Genomic DNA, 16,875 nt, shown 5'->3' on the forward strand with positions numbered 1-16,875 from the left:
AGGACAGCCACGTGGAGCGATGATGGTTCACACGTCTCTGCCCTGGAAGACCTCTGAAGAACTCCCCGCCAGAGAGGCAGAGAGTCAGCACCAAGAAATGGAGCTGGAGATTGTTATTATAGATAAACACTTCCCCGTACAATCTAGTTTGCCCTGCAAGTGGGAAATTACAAGGATGTTGCTCAAAGTTGAGCTCGGAGGCGACTGATTTTATTTGGCTCCAAGGTGCCAGTTTCACCAGCTGCGCTCAGCAAATGATGCTGAGCGCAGCTGCTGACGGTCATTTTGAGAATATATAGAACACACTTATATATTTGAAGAGCGTGAGCAATTTTGATAATTCTCAGTTTGTTTAATTAAGCAAAGAAAGAGAGATGGAGAAAGAAAACAAAAGAAAAGTGCTCAATGTGAGGATTTGCTGTTTTTGTGTCTCATTACTTTAAAGTGAGTATCTTTGGATTGGTTTGGACTGGTTTGAATGGTCAGGCTCTCAGACTTTGTGATTGGCATTTTAGTTTTTAGTTCAGTTTCAGCAACTTATACCATCATATTCACAATTTTGCCTGCCCCCCCTTCTCTTATATCTACATGCTTTATAAATAATTCAACACAGGAAAAAAACAAAAGATCAATATCAATTTGGGAAGTATAAATTGAAAAAACAAAACGATTCTCAAAATACAAAAAGTGCCATTATGTATATGTATATCTACAAAGAGGTAAGATGAAATGGGAAGACAATGATACATGTACTGTGTATGATTCAGATCATGCAGAGGGATTCAGATCCCTGCACTGTGTTAGTGTAAGCTGTAGCTGTTACTTACTGGGTTGATTTTCTAAAAATGTATTTACAGTGTTTATACAATTAAACATTTACATATTCATGTTTGCACAATCATTATGTACATATTTACAAGTTTAGATATATTTCCTGCGCATCTTTAATAACAGTTGTAATCTCCTGAATCCATCTTTGTAGTTTTCTTCTCTTATTTCTTCTCCGTCTTTTTTTGGGCACCTTAAACACCTCTCCCCCCAAATATTCGTAATTTAGGGCATGACCAGAATTTGAGGGTACGGTTACCAGTGTTCGTACCACAGTTTCTCCAACATCTATTTGGAAAGTATTTGATAGATGAATAATGGAAATTGTAAGTTGCAGCCCTATATGCTTGATAAATCTTTTTCCTAATGACTGGAATATTTTAAATTAAAAATAAAAGTTTGCAAGGATCATGATTTTTTCTTTTTTTTTTTCATAAATGTACTGTGCCACGTTTTAAACATCTTATGTCAGCCTCTTTAGTACAAAACCCCCCTTTGTTTTGACATCTATACTAAAGTCTAACTATGGAGGAGATCGACTTGATTTGTCTCAGACCGCTGAAGCCTCATATTAGCTTCAGATAAGCACATTAGTTTGAGATCTCTTAATGCAAAAAGACCTTTTTCAGTGCACATATGAGCACCTGAGTATTTTTCAGAGACTTGAAAATCTGTGAACGTCTCCTTTAATTAAATGTTGTGGATATATATGAAAGAATGACTTGGCAAGTTTTCCGACCCCTGCATCAATAAAATGCCTAAAGCCGCCTCAGCCCACACCGATCCCTCTGATCCTGTTACAATCAATGACCGGCATGTGGAGCAACAACTTGAATTACTTATGCAGATGAGGTGGACTGATGCGGTGAAAGTTCAGGTTCAAGGTCTTTCTCTGCGTGGCTCTGTCAGTGTCACTCTTTCCTATTTCTGACCCGCATATCGAACATTCACGCCTCACAGACTTGTCATTCACACGCACTGCGCAAACGAATAAAGCTAATCCAGGCTGTGCGTTAATGTGACGGTCAAGTCGTGCACGCCGGGGGTCAGCTGATGGCTGCTCCCAGACTTGAATCGGATTGTTCTGATTGTTAGTAAGAAACTAGAGGCACTAGATTGTTTAGTCGCAGGTTGCTGGACAGCACTTCTACCTCAGCTTTGTTTCTGCTCCTTTTATATTCAGAGTGGCTACATAGTGTTCTCCCTCTTTATTTACTCTGGTGAATGCTGCAGGGGAGCACCACAACCAGCACTGACACATCTAACTGTATAATGCTTCGACTTGTGATGCGAGCAAACACAGGACGCCCCTGTGGGAAACAGTTTTTAAGCTGAATCCATTATTATCAGCTCACTAACTGCAGCCCCGGTGTTGAATCACTTCAGTGCTTGGCAGCCAAACGGCACATCACAGAAGGTCCAAATACTAAACCTCGGGTTCTGCTGTGCTGAATACATATTTGTGATGGCGGGAAAACGCTGGCAGATCTGCGGCGTGCGCCTTCCAATGGGATGCTGTTGTGCCAGAGCGAGCAAGGTTTTCCAAGTTATGTAGAACTGCACACACCAGCTGGAGTTTGTGGAAGTAAGCACAAGATCTACGCTGACCTCCTTGAAGAAAATACCATGCCCCCGGTGTACGCATACCTTAGTTAATATGTATTATTGCTTTGCCCTGGGGTGCAGCTTGCACAGTCCATTACTCAAGACTAGGCTAAGGTGGAATTACTCTCATTGTGTTACTTAATGCTGTGGATGAGCTGTGAGATTGATGGTATTTAATAAACAACACTACAAGATCATAAAAGTCTCGCATTTTTCTGCACTTTGCTCATCAGAGCTCTGATATCTTTGTCAGCACCCAACAGGCCCTCACATAGATTTTTTTTTTTCTCATTAAACTATTCATCAGATTGGCCTCATCAAAGATTAAGAGTATCCTCACAGTTCATTACAACATGCCCTGCTTTTTATTTGATGAAGTAATTCATCCATAATGTATGTGTATATTGCAGTTTGCAGGATGCCTGCGAGACTGGAGAACAGCATCGGCTTTTCCAAAGGCTCAGACCCAAGAAGAGAGAATAAAGTTGGTGCATTTGTTTTGATTAAGTCGGCATTTCAGAGAGTTCCCTCTGCGATGAACTGTAGAGCAATTACTTTACACGGAGAAGATCAAAATCATCGCGGGAGCTAGGAAAGGTTTGATGGGAAAAGCATGATAAGGATTACATGAACATTAAATTGGCTGAGAAGAATTAGCTTTATCTCGGTGTTGGTGATGTGGAGGCTGTAGCAGTGGGGGGATGTTGATGCTGTGGAAAGCAAAGGTGCTTTATCAGAAGTGGCAGGCTGAATGAGGATCATCAGGCTACTCTCTGATTGAATTCCTTCTCATAGTCTGTTGTTGTTTCTGACCGACCGAGGGACACTTCCCTGAGTGAGTCAGCGTCCCCGGGATTGGTTGCCTCCACTCATCCAAGGGTGATGAGCGAGTCAGCCAATTTTATCTGCGAAAATGCCTCCTGGGAGTCCAGACAATGTCAGTTGATGCTTGAAATAAATCTCGGAGCATTGACAAATGTCAAAGCTAAACTGGAGGAAGCCTGGGCCAGGGAATTCAGCGAGGTAACAGAGGCTGCTAAGGGGACGCTGTGTCAGTTGAACTATGGTGTGTTAAGGCTGGGTAACTGGAGGGTTGTTGCCGTGGTGAAATGGCAGTTTGTGGCTCTGTGTAGCGTTGTTTGACCCCTGCAAAATTCAGGAAAACCAATGACAGTTCTATTGTCAAAATTATTGAAAAATGGAGTGAGATGCTGTTTGTTGATACAACTCTTTCATGCAAATTTTGCCAGTGTAGCATAAACATATATTTGTTTATGAGGCACAGGCCTTCTTCGAGTTGGGCGGCTCATGTTCGACTTCGGCACAGATGGCAGTGGGCAGAAGGATTGGTAATTGGAAGAGACAGCGTTGCACACGGAGCCATTTTGCAGGAAAAAAATGAGCTGAAAAGATCACTATCATGTGAAGGTTTAGCCCAATGTATAGAAGAGCACAGTTTAAAAACACTGTAATTAGTGCCTCGGGCCACATGTGTCTGGGTGTACCAGCAAATGACAGATTACACCCTATCCAAGTCCGTAATGAATGCCTGTGCGAACATGTGGGTGTGGATTAGGTCATTGTCTTACTCATACGCTCCCAAAATAGCCAAATATTGCTTACCATCCAAGCTGCAGTGTAATTTCTTCTCAAAACAAGGAAATGTTGTCTTTCCATCCTCGGTCTCAGTGTGGGAAATGCTGCTGAGGTGTCAGATAGACCCGTCTGTATCAATATTAGATAACACCTGTCCTAATTATGGCATAGATCTTTTCTCAGACTCAAGGTTGAAAGTCTCCTCAAGGTTTTCATCGTCTACCCAATACATAACGCACCTATCAGACCTATCAGTACAATAGAATAGAGGAGGATAGAATAAACTTTCTTATCCAGCTGAGGCAGGAAAATTATCTTTGCTCTCACCCAGAAAAATGAAAATATAAAGTTACATCACCATCACATTAACAGTAGAGATCTCACCCACATCAAACATCCGATGAGCATAGAGAAACTTTACACTCTCACCGGGATAATGTTAAAACAAACTGACTGCACATACACAGTGAAGCCCAAACATCCAACCGCAGGAAAGAAATAATGTCTAATTCTATTGCTGGAATTGATTTAGCCAGAAAGAATGTCACGAGAATGAGGACCAAGCCATTTAGCTGGAACGGTGGGAAAAAAAAGTTGTGCATTTAAATACAAGGGTCAAACAGGAATCAATGATGGGCCAGGGTGTGTTACAGTGAGGAATCCAGGAAGTGAGACTGGGGGGGAACCTAAGACAGACTGAAAGAAATGCAAATATGAAACAAAGATAATAATTTACGTCGTTGATAAGATACAGTAAATGTAAATACTGTATCAGGTCAGTCAGGTCAAAAACAATTGTTGATAATCGGCGAACATTGATGTTTCGAACACTTGATGTTTAGTTTGAGATGCTTATCCACCAGGTGGCCCCAGAGGGGAGTATTACTGTGATGCAGATTCCTGTGGCAGCGACCTGTCAGTTTATTAGGTGCACCTAACTAAAACTAATGCACTTAAACACAACAGCTCTGCAGTGAATCCGACCTTTATGCCACTTATAATGTTCCGTTTGTGTTGAAATAGTTTTAGAGAGATGTTGATTCAACTTTACGGTCACTTTGGAGGCTGCAGATTATAGAGCTGTTCAACTGTATCATGTTATACTGACAGGTATTCATATCACTGAGGTTGGACTAAATAACAGGAACACCCCTCTGCATCATAGTAATGCTTCATCAACAGCACCACGAACTAGGGTTCATTGCAGGACTTCTGATTGTATCTAGGTGTACCATCATGATGCGCCTGTCGCACCCTGGATCGCTCCAGCATGATTCAACAATGACATATTCTCCTCTAGTTGCTAAACACAATCTATTTAACAATCTAGTTTAGGTAAAAGAGAGTACAATGCATTCAAATATTCAAAACAGTTGAAATGTCAAAAAAAAAATCTTTTGGCTAATGCTAACCAGTGCAGTGAAAGCTCTGAGCCTTTATCCAGGAAGAACTGGCTCTTGGTCTTGGACCGTTCAGCCTTTTTGCCGTTTACCACTGAATGGCTCCACAGGGAAGCCGGAGGGTAAATGCCTTGCTTTTGGGCAGCTCAGTCAAGGGCACCTCTGCTGTAGTTCTTAGAGGAGGGAGAGCATTACTCATTCCCCACTTTCCTGACCAGGCTGGAGATCTAAAGTGGCAACTCTCTGTTCTCAAGCTACCACAGCCTCCAACCTATAAACTCACCAGTAAGTGGCTGTAATATAACAGTAATCTAAATAGATGGGGACTACTCATTCATTATTTCTTAACATCATGGTCAAGTTAGCTTGGTGAGTGGATTAAAATGCTCCGCAGCATTCAAGGTGTCCCTTTAAAATCCCTTGCATACTGATGCAGAGTGTATTTTTAGTGTTTTGGATACTTAACGTGTGGCAGGGAATTAAGGATTTTTCTGGCCTTCGTTTGCCCCAGAAATGAATATGAGCAGTTTTTCTTTTTTTTTTTTTTTTTTTTCATAATGTTGGTTTCTGAGCAATATAAAGCTGGGGACTGTGTTGTATGAGACATATCACTGTATCTAAGAATAAGGTCAAGGAGGGGAGAAGAAATCATGCATCTTGATCCTCAGTGAGTCACTAAAGCCGTAACTTGTAACAGAAATTAATAAATTGAGCCAGTAATCCCACTGTGAGTGAAATTGCATTCATAATTTAAAATATATCCTGTGTGTGGGAGTACAGTTTCAGAGTTACAGTTGGATGTGTGTGGGTGGGAAATATATTGTACTGGCTTTTTTAGGGCCTGGAGAGAATAGCTGAAGAAAAAAAGGAGTAGGAGCAAAGGGGAAAGTGCAGAAGAAAATAAAATGAAGGTGAGTGTGTTTCTGCATCCCAAGTGATAGTTTTTTTGGGAGAAAGGTCAATGCATTTTAAAAGGGATCATCTAACAAAGCTGTGAGCCAGCAAAACTGAAGATACGCAAGTCCGAGATGAAAAAAAGGCAAAGAAACAACCAGGAGATAAGGAGGTCTGTCACTGCTCTCAATTCTGCACCAGATTACATTTTTTGTCTCGGGCCATGCTGACAACAAAACAATCCGCAACCTCTGTTGTAGCTAAATATGTGACCGCAAAAAAAAGTAATAGTAATAATGATTAATACATTTAACTTGCTCACTTGAAATCAATCCTTTTAATAGCACAAAAGCCACTCTTTGTAATCAAGCTTTATTGCACTGATAATTGTTTTGTACTAATGTCTCTAATGAGCACCCATTAAAAAAAACAAAGCTGCCCCGTACAATACCTGCTGCCCACCACAGTTAATGGCAGGGGGCCCTGCTGAATATGAATGAGGGTTTGTTCTGTAGATGTATAGAGGCGGCTGGTTGGGTTAATTAGTGGGAACGTGGTTTCCTGTGGCGCTGAGAACCTGTAGAGCCCTCTTCTAGTCCTGGTGGGACATAATGAATGGTGCAGGCTGTGCTGTGTGCTCCGGGAGTCGGCAGCATTTTTGCTCTGGTGCCAGATAAGTTTTCGAGCCTATAGATGATGGTTGCCAAGTCCAGGTCTCTCGTGTGAAGGCTCATGAGTTCAAGTGGAAATGCAGTATAGGGTTGATTTTGTTATCAGCAATTGTGGCTTTGACTGTTCTGAGGTCGATTTCTGTGCCCACTTATTCATAATCAGGGTGGCTGGAGTATGCAAGGCAAGGCAGGAAGACATTGGCCAATTACAGAGTTATTACACATAAAATTAATTCAGTCTGAGTGCGCTAAAACTGGAACTCACTTCTCCTTCATTTATACTGATGACAAGTTCAAGACTCCTTTGCTTCCTTTCCCACATTGCCCCCCCCCCCTTCACTGCCTATCTGACTGAATTTGAACTACAAATACGAAAAATTACCAATGCCCAGCCATTTTAGACAAGAGGGTGGGAATTAACTGCAATCCAGGCGGTGTTAACTGTTCATATAATGGATGCACTGGTATAACTATTTGTCCCCACCCTGCATGCATGCAGCTGATGTTTGGTGCCTGCTGGGCAGATACCGAAACTTCAATTCTCAGTATTTGCTGATACCGAAATTTAAGATCTGTATATCTCACTGTGATTGGGGTCATTTTTATTTAGGCTAACACAAAGCCATGACTTGCTGTCTCACTAAAAAACTGAGTTGGTGGCTTGATGTGACTGATGCAACTGATTGTAAAAACACTGAATTCTAAATTGACAGTGATAAAGAAACTGAATCAGTCGTATCACAGCTGATATCTGATCCCTCATTAACTTGCCAGTACTGATTCAGAGTATCAGGCTGGCGTATCCCTAGTTAATAATCTGCTTGTATTATAGAGAAATAATACAAGCAGCAGAACATGTAGCTGCTCCATAACTGCAATGAGTGCAAGGACATCAACAGAAGCAGCTTGCTTTCAGCCCTGTCCATAGTATTTCCAGTTCCACTTGCATTTTGCCACAGGGAAATTTCATCTTGCCAGTTTTGGTCTGACCACACTGTCACATGCCTTCCTCACCCCTGTGGAGGTTTAAGATGGTGAACCTCCAGAGAGCCTGGAGGAAATGCACAGAAGTAAAATATTCAAACTCCTTTACCAAAAAAAAAAGGAGTGATATATACTTCTCCCAGGCCTCACTGTACCCTTAGGTCTCCCCTGTTGTGTAACCTTCCACTGGCCCCACAGTGTTCAGAGGAAATAGTCTTGGTTAAGTGGTCTGCCAGATAGCGTAGCTGCCATGTGCCAAATGAAAAGCTGGAAAGATATACATCAAGCGCTGAATAAAGCAATAAGGCCCAGCGGAATGTGAAACAATGGCTCCTTCCAGGTGGTGGTGTGCTGTGAGAGGAGTGGGGGGAATTGAATGAGACAGAAAGCTCGTCTGGCGGCCTGGCTGTTAGCATTGGACTTGGCAGCTCTCTGCCTGGGACATGCTGACAGGCAGGCGCGGCTGTCACAGCACATAAGTGCCTCCTTGCACAACCCCGGGCCCTGTAGTGCAGGTCGGCTCTCCTGCGTTCAGCTCACAGGGCCAGTCCCACACTCAAGCCACAGATCGTAGTGTGAATCAGGGGCATGTGTCATAGCCTTAGTTTATATGGTTGAAAGACTCTGTAAGGTGAGAAAGAAGCCACTGGTGACATCCTAGAAATGTGCAATGCACAGTGGTAATTATGTTCCTCATTAGAGAGGTAACTTCTGTGATTAATTGAGCCTGAGGTAGAGTATTTATACAAGCAGAGGCATAAAAATAAGAGTTAATCACTAAAAACAACTCAAGTACACAGATTCAAGCACAGTTATTTTTTATCCATGCTTCGCAAATCGATGATCCTTTACATGCATCATTCATTGACAGTTTCTTTTTTTGTTATCAGATGTACAGCCAGTCAGTAAAGCATAACATCAACATCAAGTACCCTATCCATAGACCTTGCAGAGAGACGTTAATAATGGAAAAGAAAGGGGTTGGATGTTGGATTGGACGCAGCCGCTGAGAGCCACATATTTACATTTTCCTCTTTAGCGCCGTAACATCAAGAAAGGTCAGTCCCCACTGTCTCACAGTCAAAATGTGTTGGGGCTTCCAACATGTTGCAATCATTCTCTTAGCAGCTGTTAAGCCTGCAAGCACTATACATTTCTGATATGTAGGGATCTTAAGTGAAGAGATGTCGTTCAGTAAATAAAACATGGTCACAGCCACTGTCTCTGATGTAAGTGCCGTCAGCTTAGAGGCTACACTTTGCCAAAATTGAGGTGGACAGGTGGACACTCCCATGTCATGTGAAGAAATGTGCCATGAGTCTTTAATGTGCACAAGGTGCAGAAGTCATCATTAATAATTTTCAAGAGACACATCTCTCGGGGGGTGCCATGTACGTCCTGAATTTACTGACAGTTTCTAAACAAAGATGTACGACTGTGGCTCAGGAGGTCGAGCGGGTCGTCCACTAACCGGAGGGTCGGTGGTTTGATATCCTGCTCCTTCAGTCTGCATTTCGGAGTGTCCTTGTGCAAGATACTGGATCCCAAATTGCCCCTGGTGTATGATCGGTGTGTGAATGTGCGTACATGGTAGAGAAAGAGCTGTATGTGTAGAAAAAAGCGCTGCATAAATGTATGTGTGAATGGATGAAAGCGCTTTGACTGGTCAATAAGACTAGAAGAGCCTTAAATAGGTGCTTTCCATTTACCATTTAAAATGACTCATTACTTTCATATTGTTTTATAATCAGTGTGTCTCACAGACTGGCTCTATTATTTAGTTATTTATAGGTATAGTTATTTATTTATTTTTTTTTTTACAATTTTGAAGTTTTTAATTTGTATATCATTTTAATTTTCACTGTTGTTTTAACTGTTAACTTGGTATTTTTATAGAATAAATGCTATCTACAGAGAGTGATGCAGGAATTACCCCCTCCATGCTAAAATCCTAAATACTAAAATGTGTTGAGGTGACTTCCATAGAAGCAGACTAGATTTGAAAATGCATTAAAATGATCTGTAACCTGCCGTACAGTAGCATACAGTAGAAGTGATAGGTAATATGAGCTACTGTATGCATCCAGACTGGTGCGCTGTCCTTCTGTGTGGTGTGTCTGGCAGTCAGTTCCCAGGCAGGCAATATCTGTGTTTGTTTAGATTACCTTACCGTGACCTTTGCTGTTGAAGCTGGATGTTTGCATAGCCCAGCCCGGTTGTTTTGACTAGCACAGTGTAAGCAACAGCTTTCTCAGCTTGTTTATCTCGTGAAAGTATCTGAAGACTTTTGTTTTTTAAATTAATTCCATGACATTTAAAAAAAAATGTTGCTATTCAGCTATTTCAACTCATGGCTGCCTGCTACAGAGCAAAAGGACATTTCTAACATGTCTTTCCTTGGTTTAGTGGTGGTAAACCATTTGACAAGTGCATATTGGCAGTATGAAAACAAGAAAAATATTATATAAAAAGAAAAGGAAAAAAAAATATTTTCCCATGGTTTTGAAGGGCTCTTCAGCAATATTATAAATCTGCTTTAATGCTGTAAATCCTTCTCCTTGTGTTTGCTGAATTTCTCATCGATCTTTCTTGGCATGTATAGGAAATCAAAGTCACCTAGAAGTGGGAACTCATCTGATTTCCTGCGATAAATTTGTCTTTGTACGCCTCCAAATGCCTTCATTTCATTGCTTGGGGGTGCATGTTAAGTGTATTGACTCATGGTTTGCGCTTTGACCCGGTGAAGGAAGACAAAGCACCCTGGCCTCATCTTCTGGCCTCGTCTTCTGGCCTTCAGGCACACTTGCATATCTCAGACACATTTTCTAATGATCTGTTGGACTAAATGTCTTTCAGCTGGAGAAATTACAGTATCAATTGGATGTGACTCTATAGAGTGAGAGGAGAAAGCAGATGGGAAGAGGGAAGATGAAAAGAGACTCAAAGAAAGATGAACTGAGATAATCCTTTTGAGATGATACAGTTAGAACAGACCTGGTTTGTATTTGTGGCTGGATTGCTTTTTCATGGGAATGAGGAAAGTGTCATTTCACTACAATACATTCATTCTGCTTTATATACCTGAAATCTGAAAGCCTTTTCTTTGTCTTTGTTCTCCCCTGCAGATGTGCTGTGGACTGCCGATGATTCCTCCACCTCCTCCAGTTCAAATTCAATGGCAGACAAAGACTGCACTTCCCACTGCTCTTGTTACCCCTGAGCTCACTGAGACAGATCTGGTCCACACCTAAACAACTGTCTACTATATTCTCTTCCGTCTCTGCTCATTTCCGATTCTTCAGTCCATCACCATGGCTTGTTTTCTGGCATCAGCCTTTCTTCTGGTTCTCCAGACATATGCTGCCCCACCTGAGTTTGTCCAACCAGGATTTGACATCACACTGGACCCCATGGATCTTGATTCTGGACTACCATCTAATGTCTCTGGAGACATGCCCTCATCTCCACCCCCAGGAACTAGTAAAAGAGCTCCACATAGTATCATTATCGGGGTACGCAAAGGGGGCACAAGAGCACTGTTGGAGATGCTAGACATACATCCCGAGGTTGCTGCTGCTGCCACCGAGGTGCACTTCTTTGACTGGGACGAGAACTATGCCAAGGGCTTTGAGTGGTACCGTGAGTTGATGCCCTACTCTTATCCACACCAGATCACAGTGGAGAAAACTCCTGGCTACTTCACGTCAGCCCTCGCACCAGAACGCATCTGTGCCATGAACTCTTCCATAAAGCTGCTATTGATCCTGCGAGACCCGGCCGAGCGGGTCATCTCTGACTACACCCAGGTGTACTTCAACCGGCTGGAGAACCACAAGCCGGTGCAAGCCATTGAGAACCTGCTAGTGCGCAACGGAGCCCTAAATATCCGGTACAAGGCCATTCAGAGGAGCCTCTATGACATCCACATGCGCAACTGGCTGCGTCACTTCCCCCTGGAACAAATACACATCGTAGATGGGGACGCTCTGATCCACGACCCCCTGCCAGAGCTTCAGAAGGTGGAGCGCTTCCTTAACTTGCCCCCCAGGATAGTGTCCTCCAACTTCTACTTCAACCAGACCAAGGGCTTTTACTGCATCCGAAGTGACGGTCGAGAGCGATGTCTGCATGAGTCTAAGGGACGTCCTCACCCAGCCGTCAACAGCACCGTCCTCCAACAGCTCCGCTCCTACCTACAGGAACACAACCGAACCTTCTTCAGGCTGGTGAAGCGCACCTTCGACTGGCAATAAGAAACCCTGATTACAAATCGGACTCAAAGGAGCCGCCACCTTGTCTGTGATGAGGACAAAAGGGGAGCATAAAGCACTTTACAGAACTGACACTCAGCGCCCCTTTGAATAGCCTCTTTATAACTACTGTTGTGATCTCTGGTGTCCACAGGGCAGTTATATTTACACGATAAGGCAAAAAAAATATATGAGAAACTGTAACTAGAGGTGTAAAATTAAATGGAAGAATCTCCAAGCTTAATAAATCATTTCTCTGTGCTGGAAGCGTTTAAGTGATCAAATTGCAGCGAAAACAAGTTTATGAAACCGATGAACTTTTTTTCCTCTCTCTTGTTTGATATTCTTGGTCTTGATAATAAATTGTTCTGCTTTCAAATGTAACACAAAAACTGGCATGTTTCTGTCTCTTTCCATTTCGTTCTGGCCATCAAAAACCCCCGAGTCCTCTAACCTGTATTATTTAGGGAGCATACTAAGGTAGGCAGAGGCATTAGAATAAGCCTTTGATTTGCTGTGGTGGAAGTTAGACATTAATGCAAGGAAATGGGTACCCTGGAGCAGCGCTTTAATAGTACAGGAATCACTAATGGCTTTGGACATCGAAGGTAGCCTGCGCCTGAAGCTAAATCAGTCAAAGCTCCGTAGTCAGCAAGCTCAAATCCACAGAGCTTCTGCTGCATTTTGCCAACAATTTGCTCAGGTGTTAAATGTAGTCATTAAAGTATATGCCTAACAGTGCTGTAAATCATTCACAAATGAAACTGTATCTTTGTAGATGTTTTTTTTTTCTTCTACACATTATCTCTTTTCTGAATCATACTGAGCACTCAGTTTTCCCAGAAACATCTTGTCGTCCTGTACACAACAGATAGTCATGGGTCATGTTTCTTTCATTGATTAGGCTTTAAACAGCAGCCAAAGCTACAGCTCCGCTGGGAACCGATATTCATGTGATCTCCCGTCTCTGTCTGCTGGAATAAGCACTATAACTCTCCTGAGGCAAGTAGTCATTGATGCTACATTGGATCCATATCCAGAACAGAACATGGGGGGTGGGGGGTGGGGTGGGGGGGTGATATAACTGTGGGCCATAAAGAAATATGCTGAATATTTATATGGATAGTGCAGTTCACGGGGGATCCGGAGTTTTAAATCATGATTAGTCTGGAAAATTATGTGATTTTCATGTGTGTACACAAGCTCTGTTTGATGACTGAATGAAATCACCCATAGCTCATCTTGCTCGGGGACTGTTCTCCTGTCCGTTCACCAGGGGGCACTTGGAACCCAGGGTAGCTCATGGGGGAACGGTGTGAGTAAATGTGTCTAGACGTGCTCTTTCTAGGATCCCCCTCTGTCGGTGCACACACAGGTGAAGGGCCCATGACAGTTACCTCGTGACCCTGGCCGACGCCTGTCTGCTCTGGTATGTATCACCCAGCCGCTCATCTGGAAGAGAACGAACTGTCCTAGGGCACAAATAGCCTCGCTCCACCACCACCACAACACACACACATTACCAATCATTCCCAAGGTGTTACACTGGCACAGCACAGTGTTTTCATTAAGCAGGTGGGCAGGAAGGACAAAAGGGCATGTTTTGCTTACAATATGAGAGTACACACTGAACAAATTCCCATTTACAGCCTGTATTTATTTGAGGCAAAGTTGACTGACTATGCTTGCTGTTTGCAGAAACACTGGGAGCTGCACAGTGCATCTGTAGCTGTCTAATGTTGGAAACTGAGGAGCTGCAGTCGAGCAATGGGTTGTTTAAGGATAAGGATATTTTTATCAGCAAATCCCCTGAAGTTCATATCATCACAACAAATGCAATGATAGGATCTTTTATGGCTTCTGTAGGCAGAGGCTTTTATACATTACATCAAGCTGTGACTACTCTGGATTTTTTTTTAGTAGGATAATTCAGTGTTGGTTTTAGTTTGTTTATGAGATTTGGTGATGATAATAAAAGGATAAAACGATCCCATGCCAAATGTATCCATGTGTTATTTTTACTGTTTATAGATCGAGGCCACTGTGGAAATTCTGGTCTTTATCGCGTTATTCCAAAACAAGAGTCTACAGTCATGCTAGCTGCTCTTTGAGGCTGTACGGCCACAGCAGCTAGCATGGCTAAAAGCAAGCTGTAATGTAAACTACATTAATCTGAAGCCAGCATTATCTTTATAATCTTTTTGCTTAAGAGCATGTTTTGACAGGGGATTCAATGGAGCAACCATCTGGTTACAAAGTCTGCCATTTAAATCTGACGTGAAAAACCAGCTGAAGTGCAGCCCTGTTATTAAAAACTCCACTGTGTTGTGCGTGAAGTAGTGTTGTGCTTAAAGGGCTATTTTGAGCACAACTTTTTTCGCGCGTTCTGAAAAAGCACATGTAGCTTTGGGCCTGACATACTTTAATGCAAGGAAAGTCATTTGAAAACCCTTGACACTAACAAGTTGCTTTAACTAATGGCTACTATTGAGTGAGTCACTTATCACTACATGTCTTTGATAACTGCCAACCTCAGGCGTAATTAAAGGTTTGAGAGGGTGGTCTGAAGTAATCTGCTGTAGATGTTTTGGCTGGTCTTGTCATCCTAGAAGCCTCTAATGATCTGTCTGGGATTGTGATTGATGAAGCACTTAGCATCGAATCAAAGCACAAGGAACGCTCGCTGCTTGCTAAGCTGTTTGCAAACTAACAGCCACTGTATTTGCATGATACAAGTCTATTACAGAGGTGTCCTTGATGTGAATTAATGACCTCTGTGTCAACATTAGAAGCAGAACCAAGTGCATATTAGGAGTTGACTGACATGGCTCAGCAGGTATACATTAGCTATAAACAGCACAGGTCAGTGAATCGTGCTACATTCAATAAGATGCAGATTGCAGTGTCTTCATTTTTTTTTTTTTTTTAATTCATGAACATTGCAGCATCTGCAGTGTCTCAACAAGTAATTCATTACACACTGAATGGTTGACTGTTTTATAGGATTTCAAGAGTAAGCTCATTGCCAGCTGAACGAGTGCCTTTGTGTTTATTTCTCTATTAAATACCCAGATATTCCACATAGCCGTGCACACAGGTGTGACCATCTGGATGATGCATCTGAGCTCTCATCACTATGAAGCTATTTCTAAAACAGTCCTTTGCAGAATAAAAAAAAAAGAAAAAGATTTTCATTCAGTTCTTCCAGCCAAGACATCAGCCAGCAGCAGTGGGGTGTTTTTAGTTCTATATTCACAGCTCAAATGCAAGAAGCCTGGGGGGAGTGATGCATACTATATAGCCAACAATGCCGTACACAAAACCAACCCACTGAAGCCTTTTACAGCTTGCTTGATCAGAAAAAGAACAATGAACATAAATCTAATGAGATCAGGGACCCGGAAACTGACATGTTTCCCAAAATACATGTTGGATTATCACAAACACAAAAGGCTCAGGAACATAAGAAGTGTAAAGATAAATGTGTTTTTCGCACATATTTTAAAGGCTCCTTGTGTTTTTTTTTTTTCCCTTTGTGATTACTTATTCATTTGTTTGTTGATTTATTTTTCATTGCTTCAGGTGCATAGGGCATGTGTTTGATGTGCTCCCATGGCAGTCTTTACTAAAGGGGAAGGAAGGCTGCTGCTGCTGCTGCATTCAGGTCAAAGGGAGGAGAAATAAACATGTCTGCTTATTTGTGGCTGCATTATAAAAGCCTCTGATTAATCCTTTGAGGCAAGGGAAAGAAAAAGGAGACAAAAAAAAAAAAAAAAAAACCTGAGGTGATCAAGGCTTCAAATGCAGAGCTCGTTGTAAAAAACTGTGTAGGCATGTGTGAGTGGTGGCAAAACGAAGCACAAGTTCTACATGCTGATGCTCTGCGCAGCGCTCTGATAGTTGACCTCTCGCTGTTCAGCAGGAGACAGGATGTCAATAGAGAGTCAGTGGTGAAGAGTTTCAGTGCTCCTCTTAGAAAATACCTTTTACAACCGGTTTATTCACTTTAACAGTCTCCATGCACGCAAACACACATCATGCAAACACTTACCTGGACAGGACTAAAGATCTTAGCAGACATGGAATGATGACAAACATATAAATTATTGTTATGTCTGACATTTCTCAAATTTTTCCATTTTACTTGTCAATATGGGAAATACTGCTTTTACTTCTTCAGGCTTTAAAAACTGAAATTGCTCTCAATTCAATCGCTCAACTCATAGACATACGCAAACCCTGGTGGAGGGTCAGTGGATCCTGCTTTGGTAAAGAACTGTGAAGTGGATGGAGCTATATTTGGGTGCCCTGGTTCCAAAAATTGAACTCTCTTTGATTTTGTTCATAGACAAGTTCATAAACTCTGGGGTTAAATGATCTTTACAAGAGGTTAACAGCTGTGGAAAATATCTGGTTATTTGATAAAAAGCTGAAGGTAAAAGACTGTGTACATCAAAAAAATAAGTTAACTACGACTCCCAAGGTAAGAAACAGCCATCACCCAGCTTAAGATTCTGTTACATGCACCACTAATGGCAGATGGAAGCTAAAGATTAAAACACAATCTGCATCTTAAATCAACTGACTTTTATATTATGAATCAATTCAGGATGAAACCAATAAATGTGTTCTGCATGTTTTGTATCA

General features: G+C 42.0%; 1 protein-coding gene across 2 annotated transcripts in view; it reads left to right on the forward strand.

Moving 5' to 3' along the window:
• Positions 1-12,709, forward strand: part of LOC111220657 (heparan sulfate glucosamine 3-O-sulfotransferase 1-like) — a 29,097-nt gene extending 16,388 nt beyond the window's left edge. For both annotated transcript variants that reach the window (XM_022743824.1, XM_022743823.1), the window contains exon 2: positions 11,104-12,709. In XM_022743824.1, the coding sequence (XP_022599545.1) occupies positions 11,290-12,231 (942 nt within the window). In that variant the 5' untranslated portion in view covers positions 11,104-11,289 and the 3' untranslated portion in view covers positions 12,232-12,709. The remainder of the gene's footprint in view (positions 1-11,103) is intronic.
• The last annotated feature ends 4,166 nt before the right edge of the window (positions 12,710-16,875 follow it).

The sequence above is a fragment of the Seriola dumerili genome, unplaced genomic scaffold (assembly GCF_002260705.1).
Source record: "Seriola dumerili isolate Sdu_G_001 unplaced genomic scaffold, Sdu_1.0 BDQW01000073.1, whole genome shotgun sequence".
Taxonomy (NCBI): domain Eukaryota; kingdom Metazoa; phylum Chordata; class Actinopteri; order Carangiformes; family Carangidae; genus Seriola; species Seriola dumerili.